Source organism: Dipodomys ordii, unplaced genomic scaffold (genome assembly GCF_000151885.1).
Source record: "Dipodomys ordii isolate 6190 unplaced genomic scaffold, Dord_2.0 Scaffold27, whole genome shotgun sequence".
NCBI lineage: Eukaryota > Metazoa > Chordata > Mammalia > Rodentia > Heteromyidae > Dipodomys > Dipodomys ordii.
Window position 1 is genome coordinate 10,992,263 of NW_012267243.1, and position 27,950 is coordinate 11,020,212.

The window sequence follows — 27,950 nt, forward strand, 5'->3', positions numbered from 1 at the left end:
GTTGTGTATGGCTGGAGCTGGTATTACCACATTTCAATCAAGCTTGGATTGTGTTCATTTCGTGTGCTTTTGGTTTTCTAATATGATCTTTATTTAGTATGTTTTACTCCTTCCCTTGATTTGAAGTTCAAATAAGATTTTTTTAAGTTTCATGAGCACTAATCAGTACTTATACAATGAATAAACATTAAATTCAAAAATAATACTAATAAAATTGCACCATGACAGAAATAGACATGTAAAATCTGTCATTAAAAGGGGCAAGAGGGCTGGGCCATTGGTGGCTCATGCCTGAAATCCTAGCTACTCAGGAGCCTGGGATCTGAGGATTATGGTTCAAAGCCAGCCTGGGTAGGAAAGTCTTATCTCCAATTACCCACCAGAAAACTGGAAGTGGAGCTGTGGCTCAAAGTGGTAGAGCACTACTAGCCTTGAGCAAAACAGCTGAGGGAGAATGCTCCAGGCCTTGAGTTCAAGTTCCATGACTGACAAAAAATATAAGTATAAATAAATAAATGGGCCAAGAGTGTTTATTTAACATCTTAGAGTTGAAGGTATTGAAGTAATAAAAGTCTGCTAGACCTACCAACTCTCTTCAGGAATGTTTCCAAAAGACCATAACCAATTGATATAATATAAATGAGTGTTCATTGGCCTGTGCTAAAACAGAAAGAAAGAAACCCATTTCCATCACCTTGAGAATTTCTCCCAAAGTGAATTCTTAGCATGCTAATACTACTGTATTGACAAATAAATTAAGGCACTTAGTTTGGCTTGTCGATATTTCCACAGCTATATCTTTACTTGGATCCCACAGCTTTTGCTAAATAAATTACTTCCTTTGGCTTTAGATCAAAAGCATCCTCAAAAGGACATCTTTTCTCACATTCAATTAGTGACTCTGGGGATTTCCATGGAAATGTTATGCCTATGAGAAAGAAAAATATTATCAACTTGTATCTGAAAACTGTGTTCATAGCCTCAAGACAGAGGGACTATACAAGACTGCCTCTAATAGTTTTTGTCTTTTGATTCAAATAAAAGATAATAGTAATAAAAGATAAGCAGTCAGATCCTTATCTTCTCAATGCCTTTGACATTCTCTTGGATTTCTGGGAGTTAACTACATTCTACTAACCTTTGCTTCTAACACCCAAGACATTTAGTGGCTAATATAAGATCAGTTTAAAAAAATGTAGCATTTCCAGCCTCAGGGCCAATCATATTTTAGCTATAAGTACATTGATAATATATTTAGAATATATATACACATGTATGTCTTATCTATCTTATATACATGTGTATATATATTCTAAATATATTATCAATATATAATATATAGATAATATATTAGATATGTTATATGTTAATAATATATTAAATATATTATCAATATATAATATACAGATAAGCAGAATATTAATATTTAGAATATATGTACATAGGTATATATGATATATAGATATTCAACATATACAGACCTATGTGAGTACTTGTGTAAGAATATATGCACACATACACACAATATGTATAGATAACTGGAAACATGGTCCTCATTTAAAATATTTTTGAGTGTGAATGAAAATTTGTATGTCAGAATTTATGTCATGTTATATCCTTAGTTTTACTAGTATGATCACTATGATATTTTAACAAAACAAAAATTACATTTAAAACTTTTAATTTCATGTCTTTTTTTGGTCAGAGTCTCATTAGTTTTCCTAGTCTCACCTAAACTCACGAACTCAGGTGACCTCCTATATCAGTCTCCTGAGTAACTGGAGTTACAGGACATGATACTCACTGAACCTGGGCAAGTTTTCTTGTATTATAAACTTTAGAATAATTTTCATCTTTTAAAAACAGAAAAAATAGTAATAGGGAAGGTGAACACCAGTGGCTAAGTCTGTCATCCTAGCTACTCAGGAGGCTGAGATCTGAGGATTGTGGTTCAAAGCCAGCCCAGGCAGGAAAGTCCATGAGACTCTTATCTCCAATTAAACACTCAAAAAACCAGAAGGAGGTAGTAGCTTATGTGGTAGAGCACTAGCCTTGAGCACAAAAACTGAGGGACAGTGCTCAGGCCCTAAGTTCAAGTCTTAGGGCTGGCACATGTGTGCGCGCGCACACACACACACACACACACACACACACACATTTGGGAAGCCTGGTATGAGGAGCTCATGCCTATAATCTTAGCTCCTTGGTAATCTGAAAGCAAAAGGATTGTAGTTCGAAGCCTGTCTGAAAAGTCCAAAAAATTCCTTTTCCAGATTAGTAGCTAAAAGCTGTTGGCACATAATACATCACTCAAAGTGAAAATGAATAGTGGCTGCTTATGCCTTCTCTTAAATAAATAATATTTTAAAGCATGTTGAAAACGAACTTTTTCAATAGAAACTTACTTAGCAACCTGGGATAAGACAAGACGGGTTTTTTTTTGTTTTGTTTTGTTTTGTCTTGTCGGTCGTGGGGCTTGAACTCTGGGCCTGGGTGCTGTCCCTCAGCTCTTCAGCTCAAGCCAAGCACTCTACCATTTGAGCCACAGCGCCACTTCCGGTTTTCTAGTGGTTTATTGGAGATAAGAGTCTCACAGGGTTTCCTGCCTGGGCTGGCTTTGAACTGCGAACCTCAGATCTCAGCCTCCTGAGTAGCTAGGATTACAGGCCTGAGCCACCGGTGCCCCGCTAAGACAAGAGGTTTTTGTCTTCATCCAGAATAGCTAGAGCTACTCTCCCTTCAGAACCGTGGCAGGTGAGATCGCTTCACTGGTCAGCTGGTCATCCACACCAGGCATGCGACTTTTACTTGAACCCAGAATACTCAGTATGATAAGAATGTCTCCATTGTATTCCCTCAAACGATTAGACCTATTTCAAGAGTTAGGGTAATATAAAGATTCTATAGAACAAATTCAGTAGGCTTTATCCTATTGATGTGTTTCAGGATGCATTTGCCTTTGAGGACTCAAGAACTCTGGCTTTCTTTCATTGTTGAAGTTTCTGTGCATCTGCCTGCCAGCTTTTGCCTCCTTTCCTTGGCCTCAGGATTTTACCATTTGGAGGGACAATTGGCCAATATTTATAATAATACATGTTCCGTGTGTGGACCCCTCCCTCTTGTTTGCCAGGTTCTGTTGGAAATTCTCCAGACTATGAACAAGGCTCCTTCCTTCTCCCAGAAGAATAGCCACAGAACTGGTGGCTGCCGGAAGCTTTCCCGACCACTCTCAGGCAGCAGATGCTCCAATGGCGTGCCCAGCTGGAGAAGATAACTTGGTGTGGCCACACTTCCGGGTCGTGCTGGAGAATCAGGGGAACACCTTGGCCACTGATTGTGGGATCAAGGAAAGCATTCGCACAAAGGTGGAACCTTTTAGGGTCACAGGCTCTATTTGTCCTGTTAGCATGAGTTGGCATACTTTTTTGTTGTTGTTTCTAATTTCATGCTAAGCAACTCTAAAGCCTGGTATTTCTCCTTCTCCTCTCCCTCCTCCTCCTTCTTGAAGTGTTGATGCTCCAACAGGGTCTCACCCATACCAAGAAAACATGCTACCACTGAGCTACATCCCAGCTTTATATATCTTCTGGATTTCTGACTTATGTACTCTTTGGTAAATACCAAATGTGACTATAAAGTCACATTTGTTTGAGGAAATTGAAACTCTCATAGGATAATCTGGTCCACAGGAGTGCATGTCTGAAAACAAAACTCTTCTGTACTACTGCAATGCACACAGGGGTGTGCATCTCAAAATCAATAACTGTACACATCTAACTCTATCCCACTGGCCAAAAATAATTCCAGTGTGTCAAACAAAGGACTTCTACTTGTCCAGAAGAACTGGGTTCTGTGTATCCTTTCTAATCTTGACTTGATGACCTTATACTTTCTTTTCCCAAATTTATCCATTTGGCCAATGTGACATTTCTCACCTCAAACTCCTACCAGGAAAAATAAAAATAGAGAGAGAGAGAGAGTTTCCTGGGTATCTACAGGGGGAAACACCAATCACCTTTCTACTTTGTTAACAAGAGGTTCAGACCAGGGCCAGCTGTGCCGGTATTGGCAGCCGGCTGGTCACTGTTGACAGCCCACGTCCCCAGTTCAGCTCCGGTTGACAAATGTTCATCTGCTGATGTTTAACAAAGGAGGGCCCAAGAATGCTCTGCACATTTCCTGGAAGTATCTTCCTCCTCGGCGCTCCTTTGTTAACAACAGCACACCCTCTTCTGGTGATCATGGCAGTCTCCAGGGTTAAGTAGCAAACCTTTGAAACTGATCAAGCTCTAATTCCCACGTGCCTTGTCTGACATTTAGCTTGTGCTTGCCCTTTCATCCAACCTCTCTGGATATAGAAGCCAACTGACTTTAAAAAAAAAAAAAAAGAAGAGTCCCTAAGGGATGGCCAGAAGGAAGGGAACACCATTTCCTGATCATGATATAATTCCAAAATTAGTCTTACAAATGAAGGAGGGATGGGATCTTGACATCACTGAATTCCCACAGCTGGTGTAGTACTGGAACCCCCCCCCCAACCAAAAGTATCAGAATGGTATCTTCTTACCTTTTGTTAATGAGAGAGGATAAGTGGATTTGCAGATCACTCGTAAAGCAAGGGCCTAAATAAACAGCAGTGAAAATGATAGGGACTAGAGGGAAGAGATCGTTTGTATTTTCCTGATAAGATAAAGTAGCGAATGGCTCTCTCCTTCACTTTTATGAGGTTTACCTTTAAAGCACATGACAGGGCACAGTGACAGACATATTTTATCTTCTGTCTTTAAAACTTTCTCATCTTTTCTTATCTGATAACATTCTCCAGCCTGGGCACATGGCCCAGGTGTAATCTATGATAGCTCCGCCTCCTAAGATGGCCAAAGCAACTGATCCAAGGAGTAAAAATGCAATATGTAATATTTAGGATTAGTCAAATTCCTTCTCTGAGATACCTGTAGATTTGGGGGGGGCGAGGTAAGTAGGGCTCCCTTGGGTTAGGTACAAATCTTCTTGTTTAGAAGTACTATAAGACAATGCTGGCTGACTGTTTTAACGATGCGATGTATGGAAAGAATATGAGAGGGCTCTCAGTAGTAAAGGAAAGCTTTAATTAAAAGAAAACCTCATAAAGGCAGACTTGGAAATACTGGTACTAAGAACTAATAGACATTTCCTTCAGACCAGACACAGGCCCAGGATGAATCAGCCCTAGGGTTTTTTTTCTGCCCTCTTTCATTCAGCTCAGCTCAGCTCAACTCAAGCTTCAGCTCTTGGCTTGAATCCAGGACCCTATAAGTTATAAGCCTTCCCTCAAGCTAATGGGGACAGGACACCTGCTTGACCACGTCATATGGCTGCAGAGAAGGGGAGAAAGATCCTTCTTGAAAGGAAAATCGTGCTTCTGCTGCCAGAGGAGGAAGTAGTTCTGTGTAGGTGAAACAACAGGTGGTCGGTGTAGAGCATGAGCCAGGGAAACGGGGACCTTTCCTACGCTGCGCCTGCAGCAGCGCAGATGGAGCCAAGAGAGGAGGAGCAGCCAGGCCCGCATTCTAGTGAGCCTCCTTTCCAGCCCCCACAGCTTCCTGCTTACAGTAGTTTCCTTTCCATTTCTGCTACTTAGAACCCCAAAGTCCCAATGAATGCCTACTTGTTACATCAGTGATTTATAGGCTTCCAGGTCTCTGAAGCATTGTACAACCACCTTAAATGTATGCATAAGGAATTAGCTCATAACCCCTCAGCTAGATGTGGCAATTGGGTGGGGGGGGTCTTGTTCAATAAATTAAGCTTTACAGGAACTTTTGGGTCAGATGCCTCACCAGTGAGAAGGCTTTGATTGGAAATGCAGCAGCTTTGTTTCAGTGGCCAAAGGCAGAGACAACCTGATGGGCAATCTCTGAATGAGAGCTAAAGATTAAAAAAATAAATAAAACACAGTAAATGCAATAAATAACATATAGTCCAGTAGATACAAGCTATTTCCTTGAGGCCAATATGGAACTCCTCAGAAATTTATATTACAAAGTTCACCCTAAAGTTATTATGCCTGTTTGATCGCTTTTAAGAAACAGCGGTTGAAGCAGTGAGATTGTAGGGCTGCCCTTGTCGTTTTCTTAGGAAACCCTAGGTATACTGAAAGTGTAAATAACTGTGTTTGGAGGAGAACAAGGGCTATGTCTGGAATTATTCACGTGTAGTTTAATTTGTGTCTTAGTTTAACAGTTTAACTATAGCTTAATTGTTCATTAGTCTGGGGAATAACAGCCTTCAGAAGGACTCTGCTGAGAGAAAGAGAGGGTGGTATTTTCTAGAACACCTGCATAAGAGGTAGGGGTGTGGCTCATGTGGTAGTATGACTGCTTTGCTAAGTATGAGGCCCTGGGTTCAATCCCAGTACCACCAAACGAAAAGGAAGGAAAGAAGGAAGGGAGGGAAGGAGGAAGGAAGGAAGGGAGGGAAAAAGGAAGAAAAAAAGGAGGAAGGAAGAACATACACCCTCAAATGGACAACTATTCAAGACTGAAAAATCTGTTCACTCAGATAAATATGAGAAGGACCTCTTTCTAAATTCTTGGAATTTTACCAAGTAAAGATTTTATTTAGATCCAAGATACTTTAAAATACACTTGCTCTTGCTAGAATGGTTAGTTATTACAAGCTAGTGAGAATTTGTTTCAATCACTGTTAGTACTAAGATGAAATTCATGCAACAGAATTCAACATGTTTATCGTTTAGAAGTGGTTTTACTAAATTAACAATATGGTGCAACAATTGCCATAATCCAGTTCCATGACCTTTGCCTCACTCCCTAATCCCTACACCCTTAACATCTCCTTGTAACAGAAGCTTTGACCCTTTGCCCTTTCCCCATTTCTCTCTGCTTCCTGTCCACCATGAGGTGACCAACTTCTGCTACACACTCTCCACCAAGCCTGTTCTATATCTTCACAGGCCCAGAATCAATAAAGCAAAGACTATGGGTTAAAAAACTTCAAAACTTGTGAGTTGTTCTGTCAGGAGTTTTGGTAACAGAGGTTAAGAAAAAAACGAATATTAATTGTGTACTCTAAACCAAAGCAAGCAGCAAAACTTGTTCTCAAAGTCAACCTTACATTTCTGCATGCTGAGATTTACAAAGAGGTAGACTCAGACTTTGGAAAGAGCACAATAGGCATTTTACTGGATTCGGCTGGTAATTAAGTCTATAAGCACTTGAGATTCAGGCTGTGGAGATGACAGAGGAATCTGCCTCGGGTTGTGATTATTTGTGCAAAGTAGGATAAACAAACAGCACTTAGGATGTAAGTTTCCTGCTGGGCCAGTTTTATAATAAAGACATTATTCTATTCAGCTGAACGTTCCATGGATTTCAATAAGTTATTTCCTTAGAAGTAATTTAAGAACATAGCCAATAGGGTACTGTGTTCACATAAGAAGAAATATCTGGTTTATCACTCTTTCATCAATTTGAATATGAATACTCATAGATAGTCTTACTATTCTACACACTTTTGAATCAGAAGACTTAAAACCTAAAGATTATTTAGAAAATGAAGAAGGCGACTGATTATCTCTGCAGAGGTGAGGAAACCTTTTTTTCCTGCTAGGGGCCATACAAAATGATCAGTAGGGACAAACTGGTGTGGCTAGCGAAAACAAAGCTTACAAGAATGAATGTCTCAATACGCACTAAATGATTTCGCAGGCCTTTTTATGACCCTTCTGCCAGCCATTCCCCAAACTTGTAGGAAAATTGGCTGAACTTTTACCACTAGGCATTTACTTCTTGACTCCTTAAAAGGATTTTATTCATTGGGAAGTCTGTCATAAACATCTCCTATGGGATGGGTGACATTATATTACATTATATTTGAACGAAATCACTTGCTGAGAATACATTGTAGATGTTGCTTTTGTCTTTCTTCTTTTCCTTTAAAGAAGAGATTTTTTTTTCTCCCAGCCCAGATCTCTGCTTCTGGTGGGAGGTATTAGGCAGAACATTCTCTTTCCCAATCTTATTTCCCACAGCCCCACAGTGCTAGATGCATGACCAGAACTTGTTGAGCCACAGCTCCCCGTCTATAGCCATAGGGACTGGCTCATGGCCAGGGGCGCATGTCCAGCTCAAGCCAGAGTTCTTCCTTGGACTTTCCCAACTAGAGTTGGTATAAAAAGACTTTGTTTCTTCTGTGGAGACAAAGTGATAGGAAGCTCAGGCCACAGATGCTTAAATCTATGCTTCTAGCGTCCTGCTATGTAGCCTAAGAAGAGAATGAGGAGTCAAGGCAGAGAGAAGCAGAACTGAGTGTCAGAATGTCCTAATGGTATTGGAGACCCCGAATCCATTGCACCAGAAGGCTAAAGACATGCCCTTTCTTGGTAAATTTACATGTGCATAAATCCTCCTTTTTCTTAAACTAGTACGGCTGGAGCATCTGTCATTTGTAAACAGAGGTTAGAGAAGTCCAAACACGTCTTAAAAAAGGATTACAGGGAAAATGGGGAAGGTAGTGTTTTAGAGCTAGCAGTGGGGGGGGTGGGAAGGGGAGGTTGGTCTTATTTGGTCTGTGGTAAAATAAAGGTCATTGTGTTCCATAGTTCCTAAATATATTTTTGAACTATTTTCAAGTGAATTGAGAGGTGGAGCAAGGTGACCATGTCTCTGAAAAAGCAAAGTACTATTACGCTAAGATCGCAATGGCCTGACAAGCTCTTGGACTACTGAATTTAGGTTGAGGCATTAGAAAAAGAGTGAGAAGGTACAGATATTTGAGATGTTAGTACTATATGTTGGTCCAATAAGTCAATCTGTCCATCAAATAAGAGACGTAGAACATTCTAGAAGGGGAGGCACTGTTTAGATCTATAATTGGTCCCTGGAAGTGTTTAAAATTTATTTCATAAGTACAACAAATTTTGTTTATTAACAGAAAGAGGAACATGACCAATGAAAGAAAGATAGTTTATATTTTCTCCAGTCCCTGAAATAATTAGTGCTCTGCATTGTTTAAATTACGATCCAGTAGATCAAATTGTCATTCAAAAATAAATGGTACTGAGGCTGGGAAAGTGGCTCAGTGGTAGAGCGCTTGCCTTGCATGCATGAAGCCCTGGGTTCGATTCCTCAGTACCACATAAGCAGAAAAAAAAAATGGAAGTGGTGCTGTGGCTCAAGTAGTAGAACACTAGCCTTGAGCTGAAGAGCTGAGGGACAGCGCCCAGGCCCAGAGTTCAAGCCCCATGACTGACAAAAAAAAATAATAAGTAAATAAATGGTACTATTTTTGTAAAAAAAAAATGAAATCGAGTGAGGTACCTTGTAATACTATTTTTTACAATATTTAACATGTGAGTGAGAAGTTGAGAGTTCCTGAATAGGAAAATTTTCTCTAGAATGTTTTACAATCATTTTCAGTGTTCTACATTTGTAACCAATTGAAAATATGGCCTCGATAGCTAAGAATGAAGGTGTGTGTGTGTGTGTGTGTGTGTGTGTGTGTGTATACTGGTTCCAGGGTCTGGGTACTATCTCTTAGTTTCTCTGTCAAGGCTGGTGCTATAGCTCTGGAGCCATATAGCTACACTTCTGGCTAATTGATCTGTGTGTGTGTGTGTGTGTGTGTGTGTGTGTGTGTGTGTGTGTGTGTGATACTAGGGACTGAATCCAGGGCCTTAGATATTCTAGGCAAGTTCTCTACCAAAGAGGTAAATCCCAAACTCTCTAATTAGTGGAGGATTTTTACTGATAAAGGCAAATTTATGAATGGTTTTTATCTTATTTTGTCTTGACCTTCAGTATATGTTTCATGCCATTTAAACCCTGGGAAAGTCTTATTTCAAGTCCAAAAGAAAAACCAAATTCATTTTCCAAGGTTTGCTATGGGGTCAAGATGCTGGGAGTGTCCCCTTCCTGAAGCTACCACATCACCCACTTCTTCCCACCCACCATGTGTTTCCAAGTTGCTCCTCGTTTTCCAGCTCTGCTTATGAGTAATAGAGGAAGGCGGCGTAAGAACAATGGTGTGTTCCGGGCTTTGCAGGAGTGGCGTGTATCAGAGGAGACGCTCATCCCAGGGGCCGCCACTTAGCGGGAGAGATCAACAGGCAGAACTGACGGTGGCGACTGCTGTGACACAGCATGGGGAAACGTCCTCGCTCTAGCCAGGCTCAGAAATATCTCCCAGTTAGTGTATTTTGCTGTTGTGGCTGTTGGTGACCCCCAAAGTGCCCACCCATGTCTAACCTGGGAAAAATCAATGCATACCTCTACACCTCTGTTTCAGTCTTGTGTAATCTGTAAGTGCACATACCACGGGAAACTTAGCAAAATGCCTGGCACCAAGTGTTGAAGGCGAACTCCTATTGAGTGGGGCTTTTTTCCCCTCCTGTGTGTCTATCCCTTTTCAGCACAAGTCTTTGTGTTTTCATCAAAATCAATGTACCTATTAAAATTTTTCTGCAGCTACGTAGACTTTACCCCTAACTATCCTTCTCTCCATTCAGCTAGGGGTAGGAAGCATCTTCTTCCTTGTTGAGTCTCTGTCTACCAGCCTGTACTTTCCAATGAGCCCCTGTCCTACCCCCGCCCCCACCCCCACGACCAGGGGCCATGGCTCAGGGCATCAGGTACTCCTTCCGCTTTGCTTCTCCTTCTCTGCCACTAAGCTTGTGCAGTGAAGGCTCAGATCCACTCCATTTGTGTTCTTCCCCTCTTCATCGACTTCCCTCTGATGAAGAACTATGCATTCTCTCCCTCTAAAAGGGCAAGAGACTCCAGCCTGGAGTTGGCATTCATGTGCTGAGGTCAGGCCAGATGCTGCGGGTCATGATGTGTGTCCCTGTGCACAGGCCTGGCTTTTTGTATTGTTGCCACTGAAGTGAGCTGAGCTGTGTGCATCACCAGGGACCAGGGGCCCCCATGTGCACCCATCACGTGATAATACTGACCTCTAGGGGCTGGCTTTCCCTCACAGAGCCTCTTTATCTTCTCTTTGAGTTCCAGGACAGTGAAGGCAGCCTCTTGCTTAGCTGTGGCCAAATCAGTTTGTAGCTTTTCCACTTTCTTCCTGTGCTTTAGTTTCTTCAAAATAACAATAAGGAGAACAAGAAGAACTTTCGTCACTAGAGACCGAAACATCAAAGGAATAGGAATCAGGAGAATTAATGATGTCTGGACAAACATTGCCTGCGAAGCCCCTCTTTGATCAAAAGCTCCCTTTATCTAGACTGAGTGCGGTTTGAGGTCTGGGACTCAGAGTGCATGTGCATTCTCTGTCAGAGAATTGGCCATAAAAGCCCACTGTCTGCATCGAAGGATCTTTTACCTCCAGAAGGATTTTGAATGTGGATCTGAGCCCTGTGGATTGGTTGTTTATCATGAAGACGACTTGAGAAATTGACTTTCCAGGGTGTGCGAATGCATACAAGTGTCACCTAGGCACTAATGGGTAGTGAAGATGCTTATAGATATTATTATAGTCCAAGATAAGAATGATTTTATAAGCAGCAGAGGACAGGAAAAACTTCCTATGAAAACGGTCTGATTTCTAAGTCTGCATCGTTGGAGGAAGTTGTTACATAATCAGAGAATTCACCCTGAGTCTTTTTTGACTAGATGATCCCTTCATGGATTTCAAAGTGGATGCGATTTGTCAAAAGTGGCTTCGTCTGCAATGACAATGACAAGCACTGCTTTTGTACCCTTGTGTTGCTCTTGGGTAGCTGCCTCTCCTCTGGAGAGCTCACCTTGCCAAGTCTTTGTGGCTTGCAATTAAGAAGCCCAGAAAACGAAGCATTAACATTGCCTGACAGACGTAAATCTTAGCAGGGAAAGGGATCATTTTTGCTTCAGTAGGAAGGAGTCTACTCTTCCCCCTAAGGGAGCACACTTGGGTGGTAGGAAATGGCTTTGTTCTTTGAGAGGAAAGCCAGTGAAATCAATTTATCACAGATATGATTAGACTGACAAGAAGCCTCTAATTCTAAAAATAGGTTATACCTCAACGTTAGAGCACTTTCCTAGCATGAGAGAAACTGACTTTAATCCCCACATAGAAGAGGGGGGGGAAGATTTGTCTTCCAGACCCAACATAAGATAATTAAGACAGCTATTGTTTAACCTTAATTGATGAGTGAAAATAGTGTGTTACTCAAAGGGACAGGTTTCAAGGAGTTTCTTCCTAGGGACAGGAGGGCAGAGAAGTGTTCTGGGCCGCAGCTCGGGTGCGCCTGGTCTTTGCTGCAGGTCTCCTAGGGTGGTGGTTAGCGTTCCTGCCATTCCTGCCTTGAAGCATCCACTGGTGTCAGGCACTGAGCAGGCCGACCCATGAAGCTTCAGGGCTGAGAAGCCTCTAGATGCGAACACCGTTTCCCTTCCTCTGAGTCTCAACTCACTAAAACCCTCTTCATAATCTGGCTTGCCATGTAGATGAGCTCAATGAGATGATCAGGAAATACATCTGGGCATTTGCTCGCTGTGTGTTTCATAGCAAACGATGGACTTGTCATGCTAATCTGCACCTTGAGCCATACCAGGGGCTTGCCCCATGCTATTTCAAGATTATTTCAAACTCAGATTCTTAGACTTGCCTTTTTCCTCTTAGAACTTTGGAGTAGATAGCGACAGGGAAAAAATACATAAATGTATGGCAAGAAGGAATTTAGAGACTCAAGAAAGAACTAATAGTGATATGCGCGTTGGAGTGTTGTGGATTAGCTCTAGTGACGGAGGCAAGTAGAACTGAGATGTATTGAACAATAATGGGTCAACAGATGTGTAGAGAGCCAAATAGATGTGAGAGATGTTGAAAATCATCAACTGTTCATAGTTGGCTTGAGTTACTGCTATTCACTATAAAATTATGTCACCATGTCTATAGGCTCAGACGTTTTCATAATAAGATCTTGGGAAGAGAAAGAATTGAAGCTTTGTTTCCTAATATTGCCACTCCCTTACTTCTTAATATTCACATTCTCAAATCATGTCACAACCAGTCACATGCCAGTGTTTCTCTAGAACTCTTCTCACAGCAGACTTTGATAGTAAATAAAGAAAAGAAAAAAATAATGCAATTTGGTAAGGATTAACAGGCTTGTTACTACAAGCTACTGTGGGTGACATAGTTAAGGAAGTGTCTACATTTCCATTTTTACAGGATGATTTGACAGATAGGATGTAGGAACACAGAATACAGACACAGTACTTCTCAAAAATCTTTTAAGACTTTCAACTTCTCTCTCCCTCCCTCTTTCCCTCCTTCCCTTCCTCCCTCCCCCTTCCTTCCTTCCTTCCTTTCTTCCTTCCTTCCTTCTTTCCTTCCTTCCTTCCTTCCCTCCTTCCTTCTCTTCCTCCTTCTCCTCCTCATTTATTTTGTTAGCTTTGGTGCTAAAGACTGCCCTGAGGGAGAGTCATAGATGCGAACAGGTGTTCAGCATTAAGCTCTACAGCTGCAGCCCCTCAACTTGTCAGAGAAGAAACATGATACTTCATTTTAAAAAGATCTAATTTTTAGACTACCAATTTTTGTCTTTCTCTTATAGTAATTGTACCTTCTGCTTTTTCTTATTGTATGCTGCTCTTCAAACCTGAGGCAGAAATTGAAAGTATTTAGTTTGGGAGTGAGAGTCTCCTGGGTACTGTCAGTGCTGAGGTACGGCTGACTTCAGGTTTCTAAGAGACTGACTATTCAAGAGAAGAGCAAGTTGAGTCAGTGTTATTCTAGATAGAACTAGATAGAAGAACTAGACAGAAAACATGAAGATTCAGGCTTCACCATAATGCAAGCAGTACCCTCCTGCCAAAATTACAGCCACATCCATCCATGACAAGAGAAGAATCCTGGTGAAGACTGGCCACCGGGGACTGTCAAGCAGAGCCTGGATGAACCTCTTCAAGCAGGCTTCGGCTAACCTCTGGGACCTGGGTCAGGAGAGATGAGGCGTTTGGCTCCCTCCCATCCTTTCCACTCCTGCCTTCCTTTGGGCTCCGTGAAGGGCACAACACTTGTCACAAAGGCCTGGCCCTAAAGACCTATAGGGCTGGCACACTGTCAGGAACACTTCAATGATAATTCTCAGACTTTTGAGAAGTTGGATAAGACAGCTTAGAATTCAAGAATTATGTGAATCGAAATGCACAACCTTCATTATTTAGCTATGAGGGAGAGGGGAGGGGAAATTAAATTTAAATTAAAAATTAGATGAGAGGCCTAGATTGCCCAAGGTTCTTGTGGGACCTTTCGAGGCAGATACTTAAAAAAAATAGTTTAACATCTATGCCTTTCCTTTCCTTTTCTCCAGACAAAACTGCTGTATGCTATTAATTCATAACATTAACCAAGCCCTTAGGGTACTTTGAACAATTCAATTTGCCAACATGTTTTCTCATTAGTCATAGACATCAAATGATTTCAGCAATGATAATATTTTCCTTTGCGTTTTTGGCCTTTCCTAGCCAGGCAACCCAAGTGTTGTACTTGAATTTAATGGAGTCTGTATGGTCTCCTTAGTAACAAGGGATTCTCTTTGGTGACAACTAGAAGCCTAGGAAACCTTGATGGCTTGGAGGCAAATTCCTGTAACCTTTCTTTTTTGCCCCTGTTTCTCCTACAGAGGAGGAAGGAAATCACATATCTGTACCTTGTTTTGAAAAGCAGTATTTATCAGTATCATATTGCTGGCTGGCTTGTATTATACCAAGTCTATGAGGATTAGAAATAACCAGGTCGCTATTTTTAGAAGAGTTTCAACACACAGTTGCTAGCACTGTTTAAAATTTACAGCTATTTCCATACACTTTGAATCATGGCCTTGGATTATGAAGCTGGGCTTTCTCACTTACTGGCCATGACAAATTAGGACAGGCACCTGACATCGCCAGGCTTTGGATCCCACTTCATAGGGCTGTGTGGGGAATCAAATGACATGATAGAAATGGTGGGGCCCAGGGCAGTGTCTGCAGTCTAGTTATATCCTTCTGTTTTGGCTGTTATTCCTTGATCACAGAAGGATAATGATCACATAAGGAAAATCTTTAACACTTCATTAAAACACTGTAGTGTCTTTTCTTTTTCCTCTCTCTCTTTCTCTCTTCCACTTTCTCTCCTCTCCCTCTTTTGTCAATACCTGGGTTTGAACTCAAAGCATCATATCTGTTTGGCTTCCTTGTTTAGCTGGAATTCTACACTTCCATCATGCCTTCAAGCTGGCATTTTGGCAGGTATTTTAGAGATGGAATCTCAAAAAGTTTTCTTTCCTGGAGTGATCTGGAGTCCCAGTCCTCCAGATCTTGGCCTATTTAGTAACTAGAAGTACAGGTGTGAGCCATCAACACCTGGATAATAGCAACTTTTCTAAAGATTTCTTTGTGTTACCTTACAGAAAATAAAATCTGTATTTGTTTGAAAGTAAGACTTTTCTTTTTCTTCTTTAAAAAAAATGTTTTCTCTATGATTGCACTGACCTCTTCCTTACTTGGTATGTGTAGACGAAACCTAAATGTTTGGTCCTGATTCCGTGTCCATCCAGAGCTAGTCTGATGCCCGAGTGGCCCCAGGGAGGGCTTCCTGCATGTTATGAGCGGAGGAGCACTCTCAGTCTGTAACTCATGCTGCCATGGCAGCACTGTCTTGTGTCTGCCAGGAAACAGCCTTTTCCCCACTTTGCTTGACTCTGTCCATCACTTAACATTTGCTTGAATCTCTCCATCACTTGACAGCACACTTCCATTACTAAGATACACTCGCTTGTCTCCAGAGGACCCCTGATCACATTCTCACGACCAGGAATTATACAAGAGAATAGGTGCTTCCTGTCTTTACGATCCCAACAGCCATCACAAATAACAAAACTAATCAAATGAATCGCATTTGGATACAACTTGGTATCCAAATTTCGCATCTCTCACTTCACTTTTTTATTTACAACATCCTCAGGAGAATACTTTAAGGCCTAGGATGTCAAGTGTGTGTGCTTTATCTTCCTTCCCAGCCCATGGTGGCTCCTGTGTGGGATCCTCTCACACTGCGTGGCAGAGCTGTCAGCCAATCCTTAACCTGCACTCACAGTGGCCTTTCCTCATTGTATCTCTGCATAGATGAGAAACCTGACCTAATCCTGATCATTTCTTGAGTAAGTACTGAATGGACTTGAACCCAGGTCTTTGCTGATTTTTCTTTTCAGTGACATGAACCTTCGCCAATCTAAAAATAACACCACTAAGTTTTTTAAAAATGACTTGAGGGTCACCTACAAAGGTCATGTAACAGACTTGGTTACTTAAAAATGTAGCTTTGAAATGTGATGGTACAGCACATGAAGTATGGGATGGGCTGCTGTAACTACTCCTGCAAAACCTAGGAAATAAGAGGAAAGATGTGATTAAACCCAACCCAACTATGGAAAATCTGAGACAAGTGTTCATTTCCATTATTTTCTCTTATCAATGGATCCTGAATTGATGCTGGAAATTGTCACCATTCTTTTGAGTCATATCAAGTAACAAACAAAAGATCAGATGAACCATTCCTACAAAGTGCAAGAATAAAAAGCAATCATGAATGCGAAATGTAGCTTACTCTTGTTGCACTTGGTAAAGTCAGGAAACTAGCTGATGCATGAACTCATGGGGTTCATAGTAACCTTGACCAAGTGCCTGACTTCAAATGTCTACTGGCAGGTGCTAAATAGCTAAGTGTCAGATCTTGGAAATTAGAACTGGCATGTTTTATTTCTTTGCAGTAATTCTCTGCTGAGTATCCACTCGTTTGATTTTACGGTAACAGAGTGCCATAAAAATGCATCTTAATTATTCCCCAACTCAAGAGGTTTTGGATTTTCACCAAAAGAAAAGGAAATGTCAATAATGAGGAAATTTAACTCACTATAGTGGAGGCCACACCTCAATTCTTAGAGATAGAAGTTGAGTTTGCCATTAGATATACTCATTTTCATGATATCTGTATGTTTAAGAAAAATTAAAAAGGAATACAAAATAAACAGACAACATTATGTTGGAGTGAGTTCCCATAGTAAAATGTCCTAAAAACGGAAGGTTTTCCCCTAAAGATCGTACTTTAATCTCCTCCTCTTTTTATGTTCTATACAAATCATTACTTGGAAGTTTCTAGAAAGACCTTAATGCATATTGACCACTTCCACTGTGCTAGAAATAGCACTGGGAGCTTCAAATGCACTAGCTCTTTTCATTTTTGTACCAACACAATGAAGTGTGAGTATTATTAATTGCATTTTCAGATTCTATTATATGAAGTGTCTCTTCAAAAAGCTTATGTATGCATTTCGGGCTTCAGCTCCAACTAGTTTCTGACTGTGACCTTACCAAATACAATAAGAATATGCTTCATTTTGCATTTAGGATTTAAGAAGTAAGTCCTAATGAAAGGAAGCAGGTAACTGAGGGTGGATTCTTGGGTGAGATCCTGTTCAGTCTTCCTCTTGTCCCTTTTCCCTACTTCCTGTCTACCATGATGTGGTGAAAGTCCTCAGTGCCATTTGCTCCACAAACACCATATTCTGCCTTCAATGGGCTCCAAAACAATAGCGCCAAGGACTATGGAGGAAAATCCCTGAAACCACAAGCTATAATAAAATTTCTGAGATAAAAGGGAGGGATTCTTCCTGCATGTCCTTTTCTTTGTGAAACACAGTCTTATCTATTTTACCCAGCAAGTATTTATTGGGTAGACAGTTTTCATGAAGGAAGGATGGAAGGGATGGAGAGAGGGAGGGAGGAAGGGAAAGAAGGAGGGAAGGTGAAGGGAGGGAGGGAGGGAGAGAGGGAAGGAAGGAAGGAGAAAGCAATAAACAAGTTTGTATATTCCTAGTTGATCCCAGCAAAGAACAAACCAAAGTCTTCAAAGGAGTTCATGCAAAAAGAAAATACAGGCAGCATTTGCTAAAGCCAAGTCTATTTGTTGGCTGTATAATCTCTGATCACACCCTGAGAGCAAAGAGAAGTGCATTGTCACACCTCACAGAGACAGGGAGGAAGCTGTTTTCCAGTCCAAATCTCCTGGGGGGAGGGAGAGGGAGAGCACGCAAGAACGAGAAATCCTGAAGGGCCAAAGCTGCATGGGAAGCAATTTCTGTTTCTCAGCTCCACCTCTGCAGGTGTGGGCATCATTAGCAGCAGCCATTAGAAGGGACATGGGTGGAAAAGAGCAGAAAAAGGAGAGGATGGACTATACAGTGGTTTAAAAAAAATCCCTTATCAGCTCTGTGAAATGATGCTCAGTTTCTCTACCATGATTACCAAAATAAGGCAAAGCTTTAACAGTTACTCCTTTTGACCTTGACTAAGGCTTCCTTCTAGAATAAAGTCACCAATGATTGGCAATCTGTAACTGATCTTGAATTACAAGGCAAAAGCATATGTTCAAAGACTAAAACATTGAGATCCTAAGCACTAAGGTGTGTAAATTATCTTTAGGGTTTTTTTTTTGAGAGAGGTATTGGGGAGGTAAACATAATCTAATTTGATTAATATTCCTAATATATTTTCTTCTTCTCAAACGCTCCTCTGTCCCCAAAGCAAAGAAATAACAGGAGGGTTCACACAATATCTTAGTGACCTTAAAACCACTCCACAATGATTAATGGAAATGATCAGAGGAGGAGAAATGATGCCCAGACAGCAGGAAATAACTTTGGAGGGCATGGAAAAAGAAATTGGAGAAAGCAGCAATATGGAAAGCTGTTTCGGTGGGATGGATTAGTCTCTCAGGCTATGCTTTCTTAATGCAGAGGTGTAATCTGCTTTCTTAGTGCAGAGGTAAACAGCTTCACAGCAGAAACGTTTAAGTTTAAAACGAAATTGACCTGAGCTCATTTGAAACCACATTTGCTAGGCTGGGAGCTGGTGGCTCATGCCTGTAATCCTAACGATTCAGGAGGCTAAGATCTGAGGACTGTAGTTTGAAGCTACCTAGGCAGGAAAGTCCCTGAGACTTTTTTTTTGTTGTTGGTTGTGGGGCTTGAACTCTGGACCTGAGTGCTCTCCCTCAGTTCTTTAGCTAAAGGCGAATGCTCTACCACTTGAGCTATGGCGCTACTTCCAGTTTTCTAGTGGTTTGTTGGAAATAAGAGTCCCATAAACTTTCCTGCCCAGGCTGGCTTTGAACCAAGATCCTCAGATGTTAGCCTCTCTAGTAGCTAGGATTATAGGCATGAGCCACCAGTGCCCATTTTCCCTGAGACTTTTATCTCCAATAAACGACCACCAAAAAAAGTCAGAAGTAGGGTTGTGGCTAAAGTGGTAGAATGCCAGCCTTGATAAAACTTAGGCATAAATTCAAACCCTAGTACACACACATAAACACACACACACACACACACACACACACACTGCATTATATTTGTAAAAATATAATAGATTCTGGTGGCTCACACCTGTAATCCTAGCTACTCAGGAGGCTAAGATCTGAAGATCAGGGTTCGAAGCCAGCCTGGGTAGAAAAGTCGAGACTCTTATCTCCAATAAACTACTCAAAAAAAGCAGAAGTGGTGCTTTGGCTAAAGTGGTAGAGAGCTAGCCTTGAGCATAAAGATGCTCAGGAACAGTGTCTGGGCCCTGAGTTCAAGCCCCAAGACTGGCAAAAAAAAAGTATAAATGTTTTGAAAAATTGCTGAGTACCAGGATATTAGTTCGCAGTGCTGATACTCTTTTTTTTTTTTGTAAGTAGAACTAGAAGCATGCAAGCATGCAAGTACATGGCTTTATAGTCATTTCTAGTGAGTTGTGTGGTCATTTGTGTATATATAGTTATTAAGTTGAATACTACTGAGCTACAATTAAATGAGCAATTTGTCAATCTAACTTTTCAGTTGTTTTACCTGATAGATGCCTGGAAACAGGCATACATGTCGAGACTCTCAAGCTTAAATTTTTCCTTAAGAAAACTGAACACCTCCCATTGGTTCATTGCAAGCTGCATTGAAGCAAAGCTCCTTCCACTCTAAACCTTCTTCGGGGGAGGGGGAGGTTGGGCACAGTGGCGGCACCAACTCTGTCAAGGTCTGGGGAAGAGGGGTCAGTTAAGTCTGGAAATTCAAGGCTATTCTGTGCCATATAGTGTGACTCTTCCTTAAAAAACCACAACACAAAAGTACCACCAAAACAACAAACACACCAAAAGCATGCAGTGGAAGAAATGGGAGCGGCTAGCCATTCCTGAAGATGTCTTGACTAAAATGTATGAGTTCTGCTTTGGCAGTAGTTGAATGCCTGAGTAAAGGACTGGAGAGTAAGCAGCAACTGCAGCTGACTTTACTCAACATTCCAGCTGACTTTAGTGAGGTTTTTTGCCTTTCTTCTTTTTATTTGTTTTGGTTTTCGGTTGTATTTTTTTCTGCCCCATTTAGAGATGTTTTCTTGCCTAGGTCATGATGCGACATTCTTCAGCGGGAAGAAAGCAATATTTAGGAAAATTAAAATGATGTTTCATTGTGTGGGTGGCTCAGGCTTGTAATCCTAGCTACTCAGGAGGCTGAGACCTAAGGATTGGGGTTTGAAGCCCAGGCAGAAAAAACATCTGTGAGATTCTAATCTCCAATTAACCAGCAAAAAGCCAGAAGTGGAGGTGTATCTCAAATGGCAGGGCACCAGTCTTGAGTAAACAAGCCAAATGAAAGCAGAAGGCTCTGAATGTAAGTCCTACTACAGGTGCACACACACACTCACACACACACATGCACACACTCACACACGCACATACATACGTGTGCACATGTGCCATGCACATACACACACACATACACACATGCACAATTAAAATAGTGCTTAAAACAAAAGCACTTCCAGAATCTGGTGTTTTATTTGAACTGGGGTGTAAAGTACGACCTGATAAAAGCAGCTCTCGGCCCTTGAGGATAGAGGATCAACAGGCAGTGAATGGAAGGTGCTGGTGCTGTGAACTTGCTTGGGAAATATTAGCAAGTTTCAGGCTGCATATTTTAACAAGTCTAAACATACGCCCTTGTTAAAACCAAGTCATTAGGTGTAGATTATTTCCTGGGTTTCTAGGACTCCTAGCTCTATATAATCCTATTAACTTACGCTCTAGAACATAGTATCTAATATCTCTAATTCTATTACAAATCTAGCACTGCAAGGATGCTACATGAAGCTGAACTTCCAAGTAGGGATCTTGAGGTGAATTGCAAGCCCTTGACTCCCAACAACACAACCTCGGCTCAGACGCCCATGCGCAGCAGGTAGGGGAGGGAACCTGTAGTGCTGGCTGAGGAGAGCGCGCATGCGCAGCAGGTAGGGGAGGGAACCTGTAGTGCTGGCTGAGGAGAGCAGGCCTCATCTCTTGCAGGTGACTTGCTCTGTCACAATCCCCTCGAGTGTGAGCTTGTAAGATGGAGGGCTAATCACTTCTTCATCAGTTCTTCAGCATGGAAGGTTTCCCAGTAACAAATAGTTACTTGTTTTGGTCCTGACCCAGAAAACCCACAGAGGCCATATTTAATTAGTTCTTACTTGATCTTCCAAGTTATCCTTGTAATAGAGGGATCAACATTAGCTTGACCAAAGACCACCCATGGAAATCTCTGGTGCTCCAAATTATATCCCTGGGATAACCAGGAGAGTATCTAAAACCCGTAGGTAGAATTAAGTTGACCCAGAGCCATATGGCCAGACTTCTGTGAAACTAAAAACTAGCAAGATACACAACAAATATTTGGCTGTCTAAGAAATGAATAGATGAATAATAGGTTTTGTATATGTGCTCAACTATCACGAGTCAAAGTTGAAACTGACTTCTATTTCCCCTGATTCAGTTCTATAGTCTTATCTAAAGTGACACGGTCAATTGCTCTGGGTCACAAATGCACTTGACTTTTCAACTGGAAAGCATAACAGAAAAATTTATAATCTTTACTATTTATTCTAAGTGTATAATCCAGTAACATATGGGCACATGATTGTGCCAATTCCCACGGCTCTTTCAGTCTTGCAAAACTAACACTCTACGCCCATTAAATAACAACAACCATTTCCTCCTTCTTTAAGCTCCTAGCAATTACAAGTCCTCTTTCAGGTTGCTATGCACTGATTATTCTAAATAGGGTATGTGAGTGGAGTCAAACAGTATGTGTCCCTTTTGTAATCTACTTATTTCACTTGGCATAATGGCTTCAAGGTTTATTGATAAAGTAGCTTGTGTTCGAATTTCCATTCTTTTTCATGTAAACAGATCTTGTGTGGGTGGAGACACTGGTGAGAAGGGCAAGGGGAAGGAGAGAGCAAAGGAGGTGACTATGGTCAACACATTTTACATCCAAGTGAAAATGGAACAATGAACCAATGAAACTGGGTTAGGGAAAGAGGTGGAGGGATGAAAGTTCTGCAAATGGGGAATTCTGAACAGTGCACATTGCACTGCATATGGACACGTCCAGATGAAATCACCTTGGACAACTGATATTTATAAAAATGTGGGAAAACCATAATTTTTTTTCCTTTTTAAAGCTGAATACTATTCCACATTTAGATTCCATTTTGTTTGCCCAATCACTTATTAATGGGCAGTTGAGTTGGTTCTGACTCTTGTATAATGTGGAATACATTTCTCCTTTGGGGGGAGACATTTCTTGAAATAGTGATCATGGTAGTGCACTTATTACTATATATATAGTAATATATGCCTTTTTACATGAACTATATTCTTTAATTATCATTTAATTATAGTTATAATTATACAGACATTGTTGGTCTATGCTAATTTACATTTGTACCAATAGTGTCTTAAGAGTTCTCCTTTTGGGGACTGGAAAAGTGGCTTGAGTAATGATGCACCAGTCAAATGAGAGTTTCCCCTCTCTCCAATCATTGCCAGCATGCTCCTTAAAAAAATTATAGCCACTGTAAATGAGGTGTGAGGATACCCAATATGACTTGATTTTCATTTCCCTGATGACTAATGATTTTGAGCACTTTTTTTCCTTATATTTGCTACCCATTTGTATATCTTTTTTTGAGAAGTATCTATTCCAATTTTTAGTCTCATTGGTAATATGATAATTTGCTTTTCTGTTTTAGAAGCTTTTTTTTAGCTCTCTGTGTTTTCTGGATATTAATCCCCCATCCAATGAGCAGTTTGCAACTATTTCCCCTTATTCTGTTGATTGTCTATTCTATTGTTTGTTTCCCTGGCTGTGCAAAAGCTTTATAAGCTTCAAAGAGATCTAGCAGGGAAATTCTAAGTTCTCTCTCTATCTCCTTCTACATCAAAATCAAGGCAAATGCCTTGATTTTTGCTTCTTGATGCCAAAGGCAATTATTATTATTTTTTCTGCTTTAGGGGTTTGAAATTCAAGGCCTTTCTCTGCTCAATTGCTTGTGACTGGCACTGTATCATGAACACCACCAGCCCAGCTCGTTGATTGGAGATGGAGTCTTGGAAACTCGCATTGACATCTAACTATGATTGTCAAATTTCAGTCCCTTGAGTTGCTAGGATTGCAGGCATGAACCACCAGTGCTGGGATCAAATGGTATCTTTAAAATCATCTTAAAGTTCATGTGTGGGTAAATAAACTCATGCTATTAAATACATGCTACTAATTTTTTTTGGGTGGGTCATGGGGCTTGAACTCTGGACTTGGGCACTGTCCCTGCAATCTTCAGTTCAAGGCAAGTGCTCTGCCGCTTGAGCCACAGCTCAATTTCTGGTTTTCTAATGGTTTATTGGAGATAAGAGTCCCATGGAATTTCTTGCCCAGGCTGGCTTTGAACCACGATCCTCAGATCTTAGCCTCCTGAGTAGCTAGGATTATAGGCGTGAGTCATTGGCTCCCAGCTAAATGTTTCAAGTGACATGGGTCACAGAGAAAATATGAAGAATACTTTAGGAAAGCCCTCCCCCTTTAAGAACTAAAGTTATAGTTATTTTTCTTACTTTAAAAGTAACTCAATATTTTTTAAATTAGTCAATGCTCCTTAAATGCTTTAGAAATCTTTTTAAAATTATTATCCTTAAGTATTTGTACAAAGGAGTTGCCATTTAACAAACCAGTTTATAAATACAATGCATCTTATTAATAACTTTATATGTTTACACATATATATATGCATATTTTGTGGCATAAAATATGTCAAGTATCCTAAGTAGCCTTAGGTTGTCTGTCATAGGGAGAAAATCTTATAAATTTGAAAGTATTCTGCTATCATAACATTTAAAAGAAGGTATCTTAATTTTTCAACTGAAAACCTGCTAGAAAACTTGTAGCCTAATATATGTGCATGTACATATACGTATATATATTTTTTCACCTGCTGACACTATATCAAGCTGATAAAACTTTGAAAGAATAGAGAGCATAAGTAAGAGTTGTCGTTTCTGAGATTTAATCCAACCAATATTTACTGAGCACAAACTATATGTCAGGCTCTAAACTAGGAGCCAGCTAAATGAAGAAAAGATAAAGCATAGCAAAGCAAAAGGAAGGGTGCAGGAGGTGCGATGCTGGAACTGGGACTGGGCGTTCCCATGGACAGCAACAAATCCTAGAAAGGAGCAGACTCTGCAATGACACAGAGTTCATACCTGGGAGCTGTTAGTAAGAGAGGACGCTAACTAAGCCATGGAAACAAAGAGATGGGAAACATGGAAGAACATTCGGGAGAAATGGAATAAGGGAATTGGAATCTGAATACATTGCAAACCACAGACTGGATGCTGTCTATCTGTGGAGAAGCCACTGTGCCTCCAGGGTGCCCAGGCCGCTCTTGCTCTCAGTTTCCTTTGTAAGTTGGCTCTACAAGGTGACAGGTGCTTCATGCAGACATTTATTTGTGTGTCACCAATAAGTTTATATACCTATCAACCCAGAGAATACGGAGATGAGTAAGGTAACCATAGTCCCTGCATGGCATTTAGAGTTTTGTTATGGAAGCAGACTTAAAGCAATTACACACACACACACAGTTGCTGACTTTCACAAGTCATTTAAAGAAACGAATTGTAGAATGCTGAGAGTTTATCGTCAGAGATTTTATCTTATTCAGTATACTAGGAAAGGCTTTCCCAGTGACGGACACCCGAAGGGTAAGAGACATTCATTAGATCTGAAAACAAGGAGCAAGTCACATTAAGGCGAAGGGAGCAATGTATGTAAAGGCTTGCGATGAATGGGGAAATGATCCTTTCAGGGGTCAGGGAGAAAACAGCCACCCTTAGTGAAGAGAGAGAGAGCCTGCAAAGACAGACAAAAGCCTTGGTAAAAATCAGAGATTATTAAAATAAGTTGTGCAGGTGGTTGATATAACCACATTATCAATAATTGTTAATTAATAATTCACTCAATGGATGCTATGTACTAGTGTACTAGGCATTATTTTGGGTGTTTTCTTTTTTCTTCTTTTTTTTTTTTGTCGGTCATGGGGCTTGAACTCTGGGCCTGAATGATGTCCCTCAGCTCTTCAGCTCAAGGCTAGTGCTCTACCACTTGAGTCATTGCACCACTTCTGGCTTTTTCTGCTTGTGTGGTGCTGAGGAATCGAACTCATGAATGCAAGGCAAGCACTCTACCACTGGGCCACCTTCCCAGCCCTCTTCTTTTTTTTTAAATGCTGCTATTGGAGCCTGAACTCAGGGCCTTAGGTTCTCAATTGACTTTTTTGCTTAAGACTGGGGCTTTATCTCTTGAGCCACACCTCACTTCTGGATTTTTGCTGGAGATAAGATTTCATGAGATTTTTCTGCCCAAACTGGCTATGAACTACAATCCTGGAATCCCAGCCTCATGAGCAGCTAGGAATACAAGTGTGAGTCACCAGTGCCAGGCCATTCTGGGTGTTTTATACATACTAACTCATCCATACACACTAGCCCATGAAACAGATACCATTGCTATTCTCATATAGAGATGTCACCTGGATGGTTCACTTTATGTGTCCACATGGCTGAGCAATGGTGGCCAGTTGTTTGTCCAAACACTAGTCTAGGTGTTGATGTAAAGGAACTTGTGGACATGCCTAGGATTTACAATTAGTTGACTTTATATGAAGTGTATTACCCTCCATAATGTGGGTGGACTCCAAGCAAGCATTTGAAAGCCATAAGAGCAAAGGCTGAAGCATCCTAAAGGAGCAATTCTACCCTGTCTGGACTTCCAGCTCACTGGTCCATCTCACGGATTTAGAACAGAAAACAACATTGACTCAATTTCCAGTTTATCAGACAGCGCTACAGATCTACACATTTCAATTTACCAACCTCTCCAATCATGTAAGCCTGCTCCTATCCTCCCATTTTCTCTTCTGCTGACCCTGGGGCTTGAACTCATGGCCTGGTGCAGTCCCTGAGTTTCTTTTGCTCAAGAATAACACTCTACCACTTGAGCCAGAGCCACCTTTCAGCTTTTTGGGGATAAGCATCTCATGGATTTTCCTGCCTGGGCTGGCTTTGAACTTCAGTCTTCAGATCTCAGCCTCTTGAGTAGCTTGCATTACATGCACGAGCCACTGGCGCCTGGCATCTCTCTCTCTCTCTCTCTCTCCTCTCCTGTATTCATATTCATACATTATTGGTTCAGTTTCTCTCATGAATACACTCTGGTTTCAGTGAACAGATCTGAGTAAACCAGAATAGATTGGAGTCAGGTACATTAGGGTGCTGGGAAGGATGTGAATCCAGTAATTTAGGCATATTATGATGAGATCATGGTCTTGGTGATGGTTTGGATAAGAAGACAAAAGTGAGAAGGTTTTAAGGATATGTACTTGCTTTCAACTTACATACCTGCGTTACAGTGGTATTCAGCTAGTTAGGTAAAATGATAACAGCTGTGAGTTAGTTTGTGTTTGGTGGGGTTTTATCTGTGTTGTCATGGAGATATAACTCTGACTTGAAAATGATAAATTTATTTGAAATGTCTTTGAAATTGCCCTAAGAAAGTGTTTATAGTAAACTGGTGATTTGGGGAGGGGAGTTGGTACTAGGAATTGAACACAGGGCTTTGTATTTTCTAAGCTAGCTCTCTAACACTGGAGTTATATCCCAGCACCATGTAGATGAAGAAGTAAATGATCAAATTCCAGTACTAGGATTTGAACTCAGGGCCTTCCATTTACCAGGCTGGCACTGTACAATAGGAGCCATACCTTCATCTCTGTATTTTGCTAGTTGTTTTTGTGGTAAAGTCTTCTCTCCCTGGTGTATACGGGAGCTGTATTTACCTGCTTTAGACTGCCTGTCTTTGCTGGGATTACAGTTAGAGGTGCATGCCACAGTATGTGTAGCTTTCCTGTGCCAAGATGTAGTTGGAATCATTCCTGTCCTGGCTGTCTTGGCTGTCTTGGATACATGACCCTCCCAAGCAGTAGGTAGTAGTCATGTTTGGGGTACTGTAGGATTCCTATGATCCACAGACAGTCTGTAGAACAAGTGGTAGTCTATTGCTAAAACTTCCTCTTGTGGTAAATTAGGAGAATATTCCAGTGGGCCCAGGCAAAACACTTAGACTTTTGAAAAGAATGGGAATAAAAACACCTGCAAACACACCGAAGTCAGCCGACTGTGATTAAGCATTCAGAAAAGCAATAGGATACTAAGGATAGTTAAAGAAAAAAACAAAACTGCGGAGTTAAATATGAATGGCAGCAGCCGCACACAGCGAGTGGACACAGCGTCTCTCTTTCTGTCCCTCAAGGAGGAGACGGCACAATGAGGAGAAGAAGCAGAATCTGTTGTGGACCTTCAAAGATGGCTGAGGGCTCAGCTGAAATAGGTTGGGGGGTTTAGCTGAGACACTTGGGGCCCCAAAACATGGTTTGGAGACTACCGAACGCCTGCCACGAACGTGTGAGCCTTGGGACCCTGCCCCGTCTTCCCGATTAAAGCTGCTGCCTCACCTGCGAGCAAATGCTGCAGCGAATCCAGTTTCACAAGGCTGAGCAGGTGCTTCCCCTCCTGAGCCAAAC

At 41.1% G+C, this 27,950-nt stretch overlaps 1 protein-coding gene across 1 annotated transcript in view; it reads right to left on the minus strand.

Moving 5' to 3' along the window:
• LOC105985125 overlaps positions 1–27,950 on the minus strand; it is a 148,934-nt gene that overhangs the window by 50,791 nt on the left and 70,193 nt on the right. Inside the window, exon 5 of the mRNA XM_013015531.1 lies at positions 10,949–11,081. Within this exon, the coding sequence (XP_012870985.1) occupies positions 10,949–11,081 (133 nt within the window). The remainder of the gene's footprint in view (positions 1–10,948; positions 11,082–27,950) is intronic.